General features: G+C 38.2%; 2 protein-coding genes across 2 annotated transcripts; one reads left to right on the plus strand and one right to left on the minus strand.

Annotated features, from left to right (window-relative positions):
• The first annotated feature begins 756 nt into the window (after positions 1–756).
• LOC139860160 (uncharacterized mitochondrial protein AtMg00810-like) lies at positions 757–1,095 on the plus strand. Its single transcript, XM_071848933.1, has one exon. The coding sequence runs from the start codon at positions 757–759 to the stop codon at positions 1,093–1,095; it is 339 nt and encodes a 112-aa protein (XP_071705034.1).
• A 14,205-nt stretch (positions 1,096–15,300) lies between these two features.
• Positions 15,301–17,522, minus strand: LOC139856839 (chlorophyll a-b binding protein, chloroplastic-like). Its single transcript, XM_071845549.1, has 5 exons — positions 17,366–17,522; positions 16,364–16,549; positions 16,233–16,270; positions 15,643–16,157; positions 15,301–15,553 (listed from the first exon to the last, which is right to left on the minus strand). Exons 1-5 carry the CDS (start codon positions 17,422–17,424, stop codon positions 15,539–15,541), a joined length of 813 nt encoding a protein of 270 aa, XP_071701650.1. The 5' UTR covers positions 17,425–17,522; the 3' UTR covers positions 15,301–15,538.
• Between the last annotated feature and the right edge of the window lie 1,010 nt (positions 17,523–18,532).

Raw genomic sequence — 18,532 nt, forward strand, 5'->3', positions numbered from 1 at the left:
GATCAAAGATCAAGGTATCCTATTGCTAATATAGCACAAGGAAACCTATCTAGTGAAGCTCAAAAGTTTAACTCCGCCTTATATTCTGAAGAAGCTCCAACAACCGTTGATCAAGCTATGAAATCTAAAAAATGGAGAAAGGCTATGGAAGAGGAAACAGAAGCACTCAAGAAAAATGAAACATGGGATAAATGTGTTATACCTCAAGGAAAAAAACCTGTAGGATGCCGATGGGTATTTACAATAAAACGCAAACCAGATGGCACCATCGAACGATATAAAGCTCGTCTAGTCGCCAAAGGATATACTCAAATCTATGGGATAGATTATTCTGAGACATTTTCTCCGGTTGCAAAAATTGATACCATCATAATTCTATTCTTGATTGCTGCAAATGAAGAATGGCCACTTTACCAATTTGATGTGAAGAATGCTTTTCTCCATGGTGAATTAAAAGAAGAAGTTTATATGGATGCTCCACTAGGGTTTGCGAGAAACTTCAATGATAGGAAGTTTGTCGACTTAAAAAATCTTTATATGGGCTAAAACAATCTTCCGCGGGCTTGGTTTAGGAGATTTACATTATTTATGAAAAATCAAGACTTCAAATAAAGTAACTCGGATCACACTCTCTTTTTTAAACAAAAAAGAAAGTTAATTACATGTTTAATCATTTATGTTGATGATATGATAATAACAGGAAATGATAAAGAGGAAATTTCTAACTTAAAAATAAACTTATTTAAAGAATTTGAAATGAAAGATTTAGGCAAACTTAAATACTTCTTGGGAATTGAAGTATTAAGATACCAACGGGGAATATTTATTTTTCAAAAGAAATATATTCTTGATCTTCTTGCAGAGACAGAGATGATTGATTGCACACTAGTCGAGACTCCAATGATTCTAAATCAAAAGCTACTTATGGAAGATGATGCTGAGCTAGTAGATAATGGGCAATACCAAAGGATAGTGAGAAAGCTCATTTACCTTGATCACACTCAACCAAATATAGAACCTGCGGTAGGAGTTGTAAGTCAATTCATGCACCAGTCACAGGTTCATCATTTGGAAGCTGCAATGAGGATTATCTGATATCTAAAGAAAACACCAGGTCATGGAGTCATATTTAGGAAAAATGGGCATCTAGAAACATAAATATATACTGATGCAAGCTGGGCTGAAGAAAAAGGTGATTGAAAGTCAACATCCGGCTTCTTTTCAATAGTCGAAAGAAAATTAGTGGCATGGAGAAGCAAGAAACAAAATGTCGTTGCTCTATCAAGTGCTGAATCAGAATTTAGAGAAATAGCAAAGGGAGTAGTTGAAGCGCCATGGATTTGAAAACTTTTAACAGAAATTGGTTTTCCCCCAAAAGAAGCAATTCAAATCTTATGCGACAACGAAGCCGCCATTGCTATCTCAGAAAATCCAGTACAACACGACAGGACAAAGCATGTTGAAATCGACAGACATTTCATTAGAGAAAAGTTAGATGCTGAAATTATATCTCTTTCATCAATTAGATCAGAAGATCAACTAGCAGATATCCTCACCAAATCTGTCAACGGAAGAATCTTCAGCGACGTTCTTGGCAAGTTGAATATTGGAAACACCACTATTCAACTTGAGGGGGAGTGTTAGAATAAGTCAACAAAAGGTCAACATACCATTTTAGGTAAGTTGACTTTGGGATCAGAAGTGGTCCACTTCATCATATCCCTAAAAAGGTGATCACAAGACTGCATAAATTCAAGTATTCAACTGATTGGTGTAGGCTACACAACAGCATATTTTCATATTTACCAAGGAGGTTCTAAAAGTGACTTGAAGCCATTCCTTGTAATAGAATTAGCTGTTAGAACATAAAGTGTATAAAAGAACCTGTCATTTGATGTAGTAAACACAATACAATTGTATTAAACACTTTCATATTCAATACAAGATCATATTTACTTAAAAATAGGCAAGCTCATCAGGTCGAAGTTAAAAGCGGACAAGCTTGGATTGTCGTGATCCTCTTTTGTTTTTGCTTCCTTTTGTTTGTGTTATGGTGGTTAGTTAATTAGGTTTGTTTAGTTGAATTTACACCTTAATTATGTGTCGTTCATTGATAAACCTATATATAGTACAAGAATAACAAACTAGCTAATCTTTAGTGATATGCACAATCTACAACATTAATAGGAAGATACACCAAATATACATAAATAAATAATATATGTCGTTACCCCCCACAAGCGAAGAGGGTGGAGGACCAACTCGAAGCTTGGATCGAAATTCCTCAAAAAGTGGTCGGGTAAGGCTTTTGGTGAATATATCAGCTAGTTAAAGATGAGTAGACACGTATTTGATGTGCAGTTTCCCAGAGAGCACCAATTCGCGAACAAAGTGGTAGTCAATGTCAATATGCTTTGCACGCTTATGAGAAATCGGATTTTGGCTTAAGAAAATAGCACTACGATTGTCACATAATAGAGTAGGACGGCCATGAGGTAAAATATGCAATTCTCGAAGAAAATGAGTAAGCCATAAAATCTCCGCAGCAGTATTAGCCATAGCCCGATATTCAGACTCACAACTAGACCGAGCAACGGTGGGTTGCTTCTTAGCACTCCAGGAAACAAGATTTCCACCCAAAAAAATGGAATAACCGTAAGTGGATCTACGAGTCTCAATACAACGAGCCCAATCTGCATCAGAATAACCCATAACATTTGGAGCCGAGGCATGAAGAAACAAAAGACCATAGGCCAAGGTACCTTTAACATATCTGAGTATCCGTTTAACAGCTTGAAAATGATCAATAGTAGGAGCATGAAGGAACTGGCTTACCTGATTTACCGCATAGGAGAGATCAGGACGAGTAATAGTAAGATACTGAAGAGCTCCAACTAAGGAACGATACTGAGTGGCATCAGAATACGGCTTGCCTTGAGAGGTAAGATAAGTAGACGTGGATAAGGGCGTAGCAACTGGTTTTGCATCCAAAAGTCGAGCACGTGCAAGTGTGTCATGAGCATACTTAGATTGACTAAGGAAGATACCAGAGTCATGATATGAAACTTCAAGGCCAAGAAATTAATTAAGCTTCCCGAGATCAGTGATTAAGAACTCCTTATTTAACCGAGTGATAAACTTATGAACCATAGATGCATTGTTACCTGTGAGAATGATGTCATCTACATACAGTAATAGATAAAGGATATTTGAATCCTTTTTAAAAACGAATAAAGAAGTGTCGGCTCGACTGCAAGTGAATCCAAGACTAACAAGGAACGAACTCAAGCGTTGAAACCAAGCCCTGGGAGCTTGTTTCAAACCATATAATGCCCGTTTTAACCGACAAACATGATTCGGAAAATGAGTGTCCACAAAACCGGGAGGTTGCTCCATGTAAACAACTTCAGATAAATTACCATTCAGGAAAGATTCTTTACATCGAGTTGATGAAATGGCCATTTATTCAATACTGCCAAGGAAAGTATAACACGAACAGTAGAAGCTTTAACAACTGGGCTAAAGGTAGTAGAGTAATCAACACCTGGAACTTGTGTAAAACCCTGTGCTACTAATCGTGCTTTATATTTATCAACAGAACCATCGGCTAAGAATTTTTTCCGAAATACCCACTTCGATCCAACAATATTCGATTGCACGGGTCGAGGAACTAAATCCCAAGTAGCATTAAGTTGCAAGGCCCTCATTTCATCACACATAGCATCGAACCATTTCGGATCTTTAGCAGTGGATTTGAATCCTCTTGGCTCTTTGGCTGTGAAAAGTGCATGATGCACAGAAGAGGAATTAAGGTGAGATAGATCCGCAAAGTGTCTTGGTTTAAAAATACCACTCTTGAAGCGAGTCCGCATAGGGTGAGTGGACTGTACGAAAGTTGTGGTATCAACAGGTTGAGGTGATTTTTGAAACGAGGGGACAACATGTGTTGCTGTAACAGAATCTGTTGGTGCCGAGTCTGCTGAAACCGAAGGAGCAGCAGAAGCTGAAGGTGCAGCAGAGGCTATTGGAATCGAAATATCACACAAGTCACAAGGAGGATTGACTTGTGTTGTAGGAGCAGAAGACAGCACAGGTAATGAAAATGAAGTAACTGGCAAAGGATAATACAATAAGTAGAAAGAAGAGGAGTGGCAGTGGATGATTGGCCTTTGAATGGAAATACCGATTCTTCAAACTGAGCATGACGGGTAGTATAAATGCGACCTGTGGACAAATCGAGGCATTGATATCCCTTATAACGAGTGCTATAGCCAATGAAAACACAAGGAGCACTTCATGGAGCAAGCTTGTGAGAAGAATAGTCCCGAAGATATGGGAATACACAACATCCAAAAACACAGAAATTCCCATAATTCGGCTTGTCTGAGAAGAGAAGCTCATAAGGTGATTTAAAATCAAGAACCTTCGTAGGGAGATGATTAATAATATAAACAGTGGAGCTAAAAGCATGAGTCCAATAAATTACCGGCACATGAGCATTGAACCTGAGAGCCAAACCAGTTTCAGTAACATGCCGATGTTTTCTTTCGGCACGACCATTTTGTTGAGGCGTGTGTGGGCAAGAAAGCTGATCATGAGTGCCATTTTTGAGCAACATATCGCGAACAACATGGTTTGTGAATTATGTACCACCATCTGACTGAAAAATATTGATATTACATGAGAACTGAGTTTGAACTAATGCAAGAAAAGCTGCAAATACGTTAGCAAACTCAGATTTAGACTTCAATGGATAAAACCATGTGAACCTAGAATGATCATCAATAAAAATGGCATAATAATGATAACCATCAACCGAAACAACAGGAGAGGGGCCCCATAAATCACAATGAACCAAATCCAAAACATGTAATGAACGCTTTAAATTAATATCAAAAGATAAACGTTTACTTTTTGCTAATTGGCAAGAAGAACATAAGCTAGGATTTGGTAAAACTGAAGTAATGGACAAACAACCGTCCTTATTTGAAACAGAAATAATATCACAAGACACATGTCCTAATCTATTGTGCCATAAATCAAAAGAAGTTTGAATGCGTTTAGAAGAGAGCTTGGCCAAAAAAGCATGTTGACTTCGCTCTATAACATATAATCCGTTTCTACGTCTTCCTTGAGCGAGAGTTTCCTTGGAGAGAAGATTCTGAATAAAAAACATTTGATCAGAAAATAAGACATCAACTTGATTATCATGAGTTAATTTGCTAACAGAAAGCAAGTTCTTTTTAATTTGTGGAACCACTAAAACATCTAGTAAATTAATGTGCGGAGATAAGGTCAGCTTGCCAATACGAGTAATAAGAGAATTTTTTCCATTGGCAAAGGAGACCGAGTCGTTACCAGTGTAAGGGGTGGACGCATCAAGTTGAGAAGCATGTGATGTCATATAATCCGATGCACCTGTATCAACAAACCAATCAGGGGTGGTGTTGCATTTAGCATGGAAGGCCTCCGCAAGATTTGCATCAATAGTACTTGCGGGAGAAGAGGGACGAGCAAACTTTTGAAGATCCGGACATAAGTTTGCATAATGGCCATTCTGTCTACACAACTGACAATGAGGAACACGACGGTTGTTGAAATTACCACGGCCATGACCGCGAGAAAAAGAACCTCGATTGCTATAAGTAACTATTGGACGGTAGTCCAATTTGGATGACTAACATTTATTTAGAAATGGAATTGCATGAAATACATGTGAAAAATATGAAGTTGGAAAAGGAATAGTTGTGCTACATTTGTTGATATTGTTTTCACATGTAGTATTCACACAAGGATGCTTCATTATAAATAGGTGTTTCATGTAGAAGGTGAATATCATCCACAAAAATGTAATCACAAAGAAAAACATAGTTGATAGGGTTTATTAACGGAGTGTGTTTATTTGTGAGGGTATCACAAAGTAGATAGGGAGTTGATCAGTAACATCAACGGGAACCCTTATTTGTGAGGACGAAAGTTTTATTCTTGTAAGGAGTGTAAAAGAGTGTACGAGAAACTTAGATTTTATACTAAAATCTAAGGGGCTTGGGTTTGGGTTTAACTCATAGTGTACTTTTTCTTGTACCGGGTTCTTTTATATTATAAGAATAAAGGAGAGACTTGGGGTGGATGTAGGCAGGGTTTGCCGAACCACGTTAAATCGTCGTGTTATCAGTTACTTTATTTGCTTTCTATTATTTCTTGCAAGTTTGTCTCAAACAAATTATATCCTCGCTTCCGCTGGTGTGGGTGTGCTAGGCAAATTGTCATAACAAGTGGTATCAGAGCGTATCCAGGTGTTTCGGATAGTTTTTTGTTTGGAGATGGCGAGAAATGGCGGTATGCAATTTAAGGTGGAGCCATTTGAGATGGCGGATGACGATTGGTATATTATTGAACACATGGATGTGTTTAATGGTCTGGTTAATCAACTTGAATAAGTTGAGGTTTATATTGAGGAAGAAGATAAGACCCTTATTCTTCTTGCCTCTCTTCCCAGTTCGTATGATATTATGGTCACCACTGTTCTTTACGGAAATGCTAATGTAAAGATGGAGGAGGTAGTACCGGTAATCTTATCACAAGATAGGAGACGAAGATCCGATGACCGTTTTGAGCATGGGTTTGCTATGGTTGGTCATGGAAGGGGAAGGTTTGCCGAGAAGAGATCTAGCGATAACAGTAGGTCTAGATCAGAAGACGGCGTGAAGGGTATCTAGTGCTTCAAATGACATGAGTGGGGTGACTACGGACAGTCCTGTCCACTCTGGAGGAATGGTGAAGGTAAATCTGGGGGTTCATCAGCTGCAGTAGCAGTTATTGTACCGGGTGGGAGATATTCTCACAATCTCCAAAAGTTCTACTTTTGCTCAAGATGAATGGATTTTAGATTCTGGTTGTACTATGCATGTGTGTTCCAAGGAAGCTTCTATTGATAAGCTAATGTTAAAGAAAGCGGGGTGCTGACTTTAGGTGATGGTTCAACATGTGATGTTGAGGGTGTTTGCATGGTGAAAATAAAATTGTTTCACGGAGCTGCTTATGCTCTTGGTGGTGTGGCGTACACACCAAGGATGTGCAAGAATCTAATTTCCTTATGCGTGTTGGATTCTCAAGGATACGGCTATTAGGCCGTAGGTGGAGTTATGAAAATCACACGTGGCGTGAAGGTCCTGATGAAGGGAGAGAAGTATGAGGGTTTATATCGTCTGGTGGTGAGTACAAAATGTACTCATGTCTCGAAGGTTTTGAAAGCGTGCACGCGGGAAACAGGTCGGGAACATGTTGGGACATGTTTGACCAAGGTAGACGATGGTGAGAAGGAAAATCCTACTGTGGTGGGAGAGGCGATTCGAGACTCCTCTCTGGTGTCAACTAGGTAAGTTGAAGGGGTCAGCTGCACATGGTTTTTGGCCGGTTTTATTTGAATCAGGTTCAGGATCAAGGTGATTCAAGGTGTGTGTAGCGGGGATAAGGAGGTCAATGGTGAAAATACTTGGTGTAAGTATTTTTCGGTGACGAAGAAGATAAATGTTCGTCAAGGTGGAGATTGTTGGACGGTAGTCCAATTTGGATGACTAACATTTATTTGGAAATGGAATTGCATGAAATACATGTGAAAAATATGAAGTTGGAAAAGGAATAGTTGTGCTACATTTGTTGGTATTATTTTCACATGTAGTATTCACACAAGGATGCTTCATTATAAATAGGTGTTTCATGTAGAAGGTGAATATCATCCACAAAAATGTAATCACAAAGAAAAACATAGTTGATAGGGTTTATCAACGGAGTGTGTTTATTTGTGAGGGTATCACAAAGTAGATAGGGAGTTGATCAGTAACATCAACGGGAACCCTTCTTTGTGAGGACGAAAGTTTTATTCTTGTAAGGAGTGTAAAAGAGTGTACGAGAAACTTAGATTTTATACTAAAATCTAAGGGGCTTGGGTTTGGGTTTAACTCATAGTGTACTTTTTCTTGTACCTGGTTCTTTTATATTATAAGAATAAAGGAGACTCTTAGGGTGGATGTAGGCAGGGTTTGCCAAACCACGTTAAATCGTCGTGTTATCAGTTACTTTATTTGCTTTCTATTATTTCTTGCAAGTTTGTCTCAAACAAATTATATCCTCGCTTCCGCTGGTGTGGGTGTGCTAGGCAAATTATCATAACAGTAACACGGCCACGAGAAGAGCCAGAATGAGGGGCTGAAGTTGCGGCATTAAATGCCACTGGAGCAGCAGCAGGTGTGTCCGAAACAGCCTGCAAAAACAGCTCATGGCTCTCGGCCTGTGAGATTAAATCGCGAAACTTAGGCTTAGTAGCAAGGAGTCGTTGTGTAGTTGAAAAAGTTTCAAAGGACGGACCAAGACCGCATAAGAACCAGTGTATTTTATCATCTTCTGCAAGTGGTTGACCAATAGCTTGTAGTTGATCACAAATACCCTTAAACTTCTTTGAGAAATCTGAAACGGTGGTGGTACCTTTCTTGAGATGGCGAAGAGAATCACGAAGAGTGTGGGTGTGTTCCAGCGAGTGGTGACGATAGGTGGCTTCAAGAGCAAGCCAAACTGCACGAGAAGTTGAGTGACCGAGAGTCTCAGCCATAGCTTCTTCAGTCAGTGATGATTGAAGGAGTATAAGAGCCCGCTGGTCACCAGCAACCCACGAAGCATAAACCGGATTAGGAGTGCCATCTGCATTAGTGGAGGAGGGTTCTGGGATCGTACCATCAACATAACCCGTGTGTCGTTGATAAGCAAGCAAAGGAACCATTTGTTTGTGTCATAAGAGATAGTTATTAGATGAAAGTTTGATTGTTAACATATGGAGAATGGTGGCTAAGGGAAGAGGGGAATCGGTGTTGTCATTGGAGGAGCTGGTATCGCCTATTGCCATGGAGATCGAATGAAGAAAATAATAGAAGAAGAAAACGAGGGGTTTAGGGATTTTTCCTGAATGATACCATATAATGTGATAGATACTTTCAGAATCTAAGATCGATCATGAAAGTAATTGCAATAATCTGGGAATCGTAAAGAAAGAAACGAATCTGAGATTTATTACAAATTGAGTTTGTTGAATTGAGATTACAAATTGAGAGAGGGAAAACTGTTAACTGAAAAACATGAACTAATCTACCACAATCACGAGCTATTAATACAGATATCGCCTAACCTAATTACAGTTACGACATTTGAACTAATTTGCCCGCCTATTAACTATCTTGAGCGAATTTTGACTTTTCGTTGACTTCATCTTGAGCTGGGAAAGAGCACGTGCCTCGCACGTGGATTATAAAATGACTATATCAATCCCTTTCTCTTCAAAACATTCTTGACCTCAAGAATGGTGAATAGCAAAATCAAACTCTGGGAAATGATTGGCGATATCCTCTGCAAGTTCCCAAGTTGCATCTTCAACACTTCCCATCTGCCACTGAACGAGAACATAAATCACAGCTCTATTGTCTTTTTTCACCATTTTCCTATCCAACACCTTCAAAGGAGCTACAGCTAGTAACCCATCTGGATCCATGTGAGGTAGGGTACCCATTGCTGTAGGAATGGACCCTTTATGCAGTTTGAGCTGAGAAACATGAAATGTAGGATGTATTCGTGCATTAGCTGGCAGATCCAGCTTATAAGCTACTGCACCAACCTTTGATACAATTAAGAATGGTCCATAGTACTTTGAAGATAACTTGTGAAATGTAGCTTTTCTCACGGAATTTTGCCTGTAGGGTTGCAAATTCAAATAAACCCAATCCCCTACATTGAACTCTCTGTCAGACCTTTTCAAATCAGCATAGTGTTTCATTCTAGCTTGTGCTCTTTGAATATGATATTGAAGAATTTTAATTGCTTCCTCTCTAGCTTGTAATGATCTGTCTACAGCTTCAACTCTACTTGTACCCTGAGCATAAGTGATTGGTGTATTGGGTTGTTGACCATAGACTATTTCAAAAGGTGTTGTTTGAATGGCAGTATGGAATGTAGTGTTATACCAATACTCAGCTAATGGCAGCCATTTGACCCACTCTTTTGGTTTTTCACCAGTCATACACCTCAAAAAGCATTCCACACATCTGTTGACTACTTCTGTTTGACCATCCGTTTGTGGATGGTAAGCTGTTGACATATGCAGGCTCACATGTAAAATCTTGAATAGTTCCTTCCAAAAGACACTAGTGAACACCTTATCTCTATCACTAATGATGATTTTTGGTAACCCATGCAATTTATAGATGTTGTCCATGAAAACATTAGCAATTTGGGCAGCTGTAAATGGATGGGTCAAGGCTATAAAATGCCCATACTTGCTTAATCTATCTACTACCACCATTATTGCAGATTTTCCATTGGATAAGGGCAGACCCTCAATAAAATCCATAGAGATTTCCATCCATACCTGTGTTGGAATAGGTAAAGGCTGCAAAAGCCCTGGTGACCTTGCCAAATCAGCTTTATTTCTTTGACAAATAGTACATGTAGTCACATGTTGTTGCATATGTTTCCTCATTTTTTTCAATAAAAACAAGCTCCAATTTTCTTTGTGGATGTGACAATACCTGAATGCCCACCAACTGAGTCTGAGTGAAAATGTTGAAGCAACTGCTGCCTTAATTCACTGTTACACCCCACCACCATTTTTCCCTTCCTAAACAGTAGGCCATCTTTCAAGGTATAGTGCTTTGACTTCACATTTCCCAATTGCAATTGTTGTATGAAATTTTGTAGGTCCACATCCTGGTCAACACTGACTTTAATTCTATCCACCAAGTAACTTTGAATTGTTGTAGCTTGTAAAGAAAATAATTGACCACACCCCTCAACCCTTGATAATGCATCAGCTGCTATATTTTCTTTGCCACTCTTATACATGATCTCATAATCAAATCCCATTAACTTTGGCATCCATTTCATTTGTGTAGGAGTTGAGATCCTTTGATCCATTAGGTACTTGAGGCTTAAGTGGTCTGTTTTGATAATGAAATGCCTATCCAACAAATAACCTCTCCATCTATCTAATGCCAATATTATAGCTAAAAACTCCTTCTCATAAGTGGACATTGATTGATGCCTAATGGATAAGGTTTTACTCAAATATGCAATGAGGTGACCTTCTTGTTGTAGCACTGCACCAACCCCTGTACCTGAAGCATCAGTTTCAATGATAAAAGGTTTATCAAAGTTTGGCAAAGCTAAAACTGGGGTTTGTTGCATAGCTTGTTTCAACTCTTGGAATGCTACAATAGCATCTTCATTCCACACAAAAGAATTCTTTTTGAGTAAATTAGTCAATGGTTGACTAACACTTGCATAGCCTTTGATAAATCTTCTGTAATACCCTGTTAATCCAAGAAACCCCCTCAACTGTTTCAAATTAATTGGCATGGGCCAATTAGCCATGGCTTCAATTTTACTAGGATCAGTAGACACCACTTTATCTGAGATCACGTGACCCAAGTATTCAACTTTATTAGTACCAAAGACACACTTGGACATTTTTGCAAACAACTGGTGCTGCTGCATCACCTTTAGCACCATTTCCAAATGTTTCAAATGCTCTTGCAGATTAGAACTATATACTAAGATGTCATCAAAGAAAACCAAGGTGAACTTTCTTAAAAAGGGTTTAAACACTTCATTCATTAAAGCTTGGAAGGTTGAAGGTGCATTAGTGAGCCCAAATGGCATTACTAGGAACTCATAGTGCCCTTCATGAGTCCTAAATGCAGTTTTTTCTATATCTTGATCATGCATTCTTATTTGATGGTACCCTGACCTCAAATCCAACTTAGAAAAAATCTGTGACCCTCCCAATTCATCAATGAGTTCTTCTACCAAGGGAATAGGAAACTTATCTTTGATGGTGTCCTTATTTAATTCCCTATAGTCTACACACATACGCCAAGATCCATCCTTCTTCTTAACCATCACTATAGGAGATGAGTAGGGACTTTGACTTGACCTTATAACCCCTGAATCTAACAATTCTTTGACCATATCTTCTATGGCATCCTTCTGTGTTGGAGAATGCCTGTAGGGTCTTAAATTGATAGGCTGTGTGTCAGGTTTGAGTGAGATCTTGTGGTCACACGGTCTCTTAGGTGGTAGCTGAGTAGGCACCACAAAGATATCTTGATATTTGTGCAGTAATGACTGGAATGCTGGTGTCTGACCTTGAACATCAGCTTTGCCTTCTTGCATTTCCATGCTCCAAAGTGAAGCTGGATACACACATAAATGCATTACATTTAGCTGAGCAGTTGACTTATGTTGACCTTTAGCATCAACCTTTTGTTTGCCTTTTAATTCAACCTTCTTCCCCATGTAGTGAAATGTCATCTTCAAATTCTCAAAATTCCACACAATGTCACCCAAAGTTTTTAACCACTGTATACCCAAAACCATTTCACTACCACCCAGTGGTATTAATACCATATCACTTGTGAAAGTTTGACCACAAATTTGCCAAGTCAACTTTTCACATTGATTGGTACTCATCAGTTTACTACCTCCTGGAACCAAAACCAACATGGGATCAATTCCCTCAAGCTTACAACCTAGTTGTAGCAGTTGCTAAATCCAAGAAATTATGGGTACTCCCAGAGTCTATTAGTATGTCCAAAGTATGATCTCTAATATGACCCATAACCCTCATAAGTTGATAACTATTTGCACCTTTGAGAGCATTAAGTGAAATTTGTGGTGTACCATTTAAAGCATTTAAAGAAATAACTGGAGTGCATTCATCCTTTTCTATCCCATCTTCCCACATTATTTCATCATTGCAATCAAAAGCAGGTTCATCATTGTCTGCTTCACTAGCCCTAATACCTCCAAAGAATATAATTGACCACTACATTTGTGGCCTGGCACATATTTTTCATCACAATAGAAGCACAGATGTTTAGCTCTTTTTTCTTCAATTTCTTTTTGGGTCAATTGTCTTCTATTGCTAGTTGCAGTAACTTTAAGGGTGTATGGTGTATTGGTCAAAGCTAAGGTACTAGGGATATTAGCAGCTGTCCCCACTTTTGAACCCCCAGACCCACCATATGAGCTTTTATTACTGTAGCTGTTACTCCTTGGTAAAGGTAATATTGGGTTGTACCTTTTCCTAGTAGCTGCTAGTGTTTCTTCTTGCATCTTAGCCAAGCACATAGCATCCTCTAAGGTTCTTGGTCTGAACATTCTCACAGGCATTTCAATCTCTTTTTGTAAGCCAGCCACATACAAACTTATGGCTTGCTTTTCATTCACCTCCACCTTATTGAGAAGGGCTTCAAACTCATCATTGTAGACCTGCACCAATCCTGTATGCCTAAGATTCTTGAGCTCACCCAATGGATCTTGGATGCTTAGACTGAATCTTTTGAGTATTGCTTCTTGATAATAATTCCAATCCACATCTTCTCCATTTTGCCTAATGAATTGTTGGTACCAGGTTAGGGCTTTTTTCTGCAAGTGAATTGAAGCTATCCTAATTTTATCATCCTCATCAATCCTATCTACTGCAAAGAACTGATTGCAACGATACAACCATTCTTTAACATCAGTACCATCGAACTTAGGGAACTCCAATTTAGTTAGTCTGGTGATTTGTGAACCTCTGTTACTAGCCCCTTCACCATTTCTAACTCTTTGCAGCTCATCAGTCAAATATTGTTGCTGAGTTAAGAATCCATTGATTCTTGAGTTATTGTTGCCTATCTGCTTGCTCATCTCCGCCATTGTTTTGCTAATTTCTGCCATAGAAGCTTGCAATTGCTCGAACATGCTGACGTCATCCGCACTTCTGGTAGTCGCCACCATTGTTGATTTCTTGTGTCAAATTGATCAATCGTAGTCGCAGGATTATGCTCTGATACCAATTTGATAGATACTTTCAGAATCTAAGATCGATCGTGAAACTAAGTGCAATAATCTGGGAATCGTAAAGAAAGAAACGAATCTGAGATTTATTACAAATTGAGTTTGTTGAATTGAGATTACAAATTGAGAGAGGGAAAACTGTTAACTGAAAAACATGAACTAATCTACCACAATCACGAGCTATTAATACAGATATCGCCTAACCTAATTACAGTTACGACATCTGAACTAATTTGCCCGCCTATTAACTATCTTGAGCGAATTTTGACTTTTCGTTAACTTCATCTTGAGCTGGGAAAGAGCACGTGCCTCGCACGTGGATTATAAAATGACTATATCATAATGATATGAGAAATTACACCTTAATTGTGTGTCGTTCATTGATAAACCTATATATAGTACAAGAATAACAAACTAGCTAATCTTTAGTGATATGCACAATCTACAACATTAATAGGAAGATACACCAAATATACATAATACATAAATAAATAATATATGTCGTTAAGGTGTTTAAGTTTGTTTGCTAGTTTTGGTTTTGCCGAGTGGTTTTGGAGTGTAAGTTGGGTCCTATTAGGGATGGCAAAATGACCCGTACCCGATGGGGAAACCCGAAATCCGTTATAATTGGGCCGGGTCTGACCCGAGCCCGTCGGGTCATGGGCCGGGTATGGAGATGGTTACAAAAAAATTCCGGGTTCCGGTTCGGGTAAGGTTTTGTATACAAACCCGTTTACCCGAACCGTATACCCGATACGCATACCCGTATACCCGGCCCGAAGAATTTTAATAATGATTTTTATGTAAAATTTTAGTATTAGTATTATATTGTTAACGTATGAAAAATATCTTTTATTTGTTTAAAAAACGGGTATAATTTTATTCAATATAATCATATATAACAAGTTTTTGAGATGTGATATTTTATATACTTTGTGTATTTGAGTATTTTAGAAACTTTTCAATCAGCTTTTAGTATGTGATATTTTATAATACTTTAAACATGAAGTAGTTAAGTATTTTTTTGATGTTTTGATTTGGTAATTTATTGAAAAATAATTACAGAATGACTAATCGTGTATACCCGTTTACCCGTGGGGAAACCCGAAACCCGATAGTATGTAAGTTAATGGGGACCCGATGGGTTTCGGGCGGGGTTTCTTAATCGGGTTCGGGTCCGGGATTACATAAACCCGACCCAAACCCGACCCGATGCCATCCCTAGGTCCTATTGATTGCATTTTTGGTCAATTTTTGGTTGCTCGATCCGTTCGATTTCTAGTTGCGAGGCTTCTTGGGGCCTTTGATTTGTATGTTTTCTTGATAGGTTATTTCAATTTTTTTGAAAGATCCTTGGTTATCTATAAAGTTTTTATTTTTTCGGGGAAAAATGTTACCTCGTTAAAAGAGCATGACTAATATCTTTAGAATAATGGTGCTTATCTTGATTAGGATTTGCAAATCCATGTTAATTAAGCAGTTATATGACACACAAACTTACATATGCAACTTTTGAGTTCCAAAAGGTATTTGTACATTGCATTAACTTTTCTACAGTAGAGATATAAGATGCATTTTATCTAATAATACACAAAAACATCACTTGCTAAATCCTCTTTAAATCCATCACCCTTTCACCCTTTTTCTTGCTATTAGTTTAGCCCTTGAATGCCTGAAATAAACCATACAACATGTTAGCAACTTCAAACTCATTAAATGTGAATTATTTTCATAGACAAAAAAAAAAAAGATCCGGCTTACAGCAAAAATAGTGGCGTGACCAGGGTCAGCAAGGTGAGCGAACAAGTTGTCGATTGGTCCAGTACCGGTGTAAATCGCTTGGAACCATGCACCCATAACGGCTAACATAGCCAATCTCCCATTCTTGATCTCTTTAGTCCTCAGTTCCTTAAGTTTTGCAGGTGAAGTGTTACCATATCCAAGTGGGTCGAACCATAGTCCACCAGGGTAACCTACATCAGTCCCAGTTAGCTTGTTGTTAGGGAAGATGGGGTCGGTGTTAACACACCCGGGCTTGATGATGTCAGCCCATCTTCTTCCCTCTGCCCAACCGATGAAAATAAGCTCAACGATGAATAATGTGGTTTTGTCGGTGAAGTATTCTTGTTCACCAGCTGTATACCATGAAGGAGTGTTTAGGATTCCGATTTTTGTTAGGAATTCGGGGATGAAGATGCCGGCTGCTCCTAACATTGCCCATCTGCAGTGTACTAGTTCCGCTTGTACGTTCCATTTCAACGTCTCGGGATCAGATCCTGTTGAAAAAACCTTATCAGTTTACCCATTTGAACAGTTGACAAATACGGTATAATAAAACGATGCTTAATTACCTAGACCAAGAGGATCGAACCCGAAGTCTCCTGGTAGGCTGCAAGTTAATATGAAATCTTAACATTAGGATTACAAAAGCACAATTAATAAATAATAAATTTAAGTTCATTATTATTTGATTAAATTGAACCTTCCATCAAGCCATTCTGGTGGGGTGCTGCCTGGGAACCAAATAGGTCTATCTGGGTCAGCTGCAACACACACGGTGCTAAATGATCGTGAAACGGTTGGTGCAACAAACTTGCTAACTCTCAGTTTCTTGCCACCAATAAATGAAGCCTTGGTTGATCCAACAATTGATCCACTCTTTTGTGAACTATATACAAAATCATCACCCAAGTTCATATAATTATTTATAAATAGTAGTAAATCGTTTTGTGGGAGGCAAGTAAGCAATGAACTTTATTTACCAATATATAAATAGGATTTTTCTAACGATAACCCTTAAATCTGCGAATAACATGCTAGAAAGTATTCTACATAGGAGTTTAATTAGTATTTCAAGGGTAACAGTTATAGTTATAGTTATTCAGATGTACAACCAGTGGCGAAAATACATGGGGCAGGGGGGCGCCCACCCCCATTGGATTTTTTTTCAGTGTAAAAATTTTGGATTTTTAGACTTTGCCCCCGGTGGATTTTTTTTTGCCTCAAAATCAACATATTTTGCCCCAAAACCTTTGAATTTTGCCCAAAATTCTCCAACTTTTGCCCCAAAACCTTCATAATTTGCCCAAAAACCTCATTTTTTTGTCCAAAAAAATTGCTACGGTTTTAATTTTTTTTTTTGCCCCTGGTGAACAAATCCTAGTTCCGCCACTGTGTACAACACGTGTTAGCGTGTGACAGCCCTGAGGCTATCGTTAGATAAAATAACCGAATTTTTCACTTTGTTTTTTTTTTTTTTTTTTCCTTTTAATATAAGGTTTTATGTTCATGCTACACAGGAGGAGTAATATTGTACTCGGTCTAACCGGTTACCCCATGACCACCCTATTCCTCCGAGGATACGATGCTAGTGAGGATATCAAGACGCGAACCAATCAAAGCATTATTTCTTTTTTTATGATGCATAATAAAATTACAAAAATGTAAACAATATTGCAAAATAAATAGAAAATATATATAATACCTTGGAGAAGAGAAAGCAGCAGCTGCAATGGCTGAAGATGCACAAACAGTGGAAGCCATTTGTTATTTTTATGTAAATATAAAATATAAAATTGTTGTTGCCTTCAAGAATTGGTAATGAGGAATGATCAGTATAGATTTGTATTTTGAAGAAACATGGTTGGTGTTAATGTAAGGCAAAATGGGCTTATCTACAAGGATAGGAGTAGAAGAAACAATGCTGTGATTGGTTGTTTAAGTTGCTATATGGGCCCATGCAGAATCTTATTTGGCTGACTTGGCATCAAATTAGTGATCTTGCATTGGTGGTTCATGTTTGTAAGCTACTTGTGGGCTTGTGGTTGATAATAAAAGTCATAAAACCAATGTTCTGAAAACATGTTTCTAAGTTGAGCAGGATATTGACCCAATACGTGTCGGACGGGTTTTACCACGGGTTCAACCACCGGATCAACCGTAGAAAAGACGCTTTGATTAGAAGAGAAAGCGTCGTTGCAGGTTAGGGTTTCTTTTTCAGATTTACATACTAGTATTTCCTAACGAATCATCAGCAGCTTCTCTTATTCTTCCTTTCAGTTTAGGGTTTTTTTTCTCCAAATAATTTAGGGTTCATGTGTTGTTATTACTTCTAATCTCCAATTTCTGTGTTTTTACTGTCTAAGATTGCATATGATCTTCTTCTTTTCACGTTTTCAATCTCATATGCTTTTAGTTTTAATAAAGTAACCATTTTCATGTGTTTAGGTTTAATATGTTACACTCTTTAATTAAATATCTATGTAATACTCAATTTCATCAATTGTTACATGTTAACACGTTAAATGACTTACAGCAGGTGATAAATTTTCAGGTTTCAGCTGATATATACATTCATTGTTTTCAATGAAGAAGAAGCAGAAAATGGGTGCGGTTTCTGTCACTTCTAATGTGGTTGCTACACCTGTTGTTGATCTCAAAACATTAAGAAGTTAAAAGACCTCTTCCGTGGATATTATACAGGTACCAAAGGTTAGGGGTTAAATGGTGATTATTGAGTGCATGAAAGGTGTTCGATGAAATGTCTGAGACAAAAAGAGAACGTGGTATGAATTATAAATTGCCTCTTTATCTTTCTAGCGAAATTGTTCACGTTGTTCGTGTTGAATTCATAATTTTGATTTAAGGAAGA

The sequence above is a fragment of the Rutidosis leptorrhynchoides genome, chromosome 7, assembly GCF_046630445.1.
Source record: "Rutidosis leptorrhynchoides isolate AG116_Rl617_1_P2 chromosome 7, CSIRO_AGI_Rlap_v1, whole genome shotgun sequence".
Classification (NCBI taxonomy): Eukaryota; Viridiplantae; Streptophyta; class Magnoliopsida; order Asterales; family Asteraceae; genus Rutidosis; species Rutidosis leptorrhynchoides.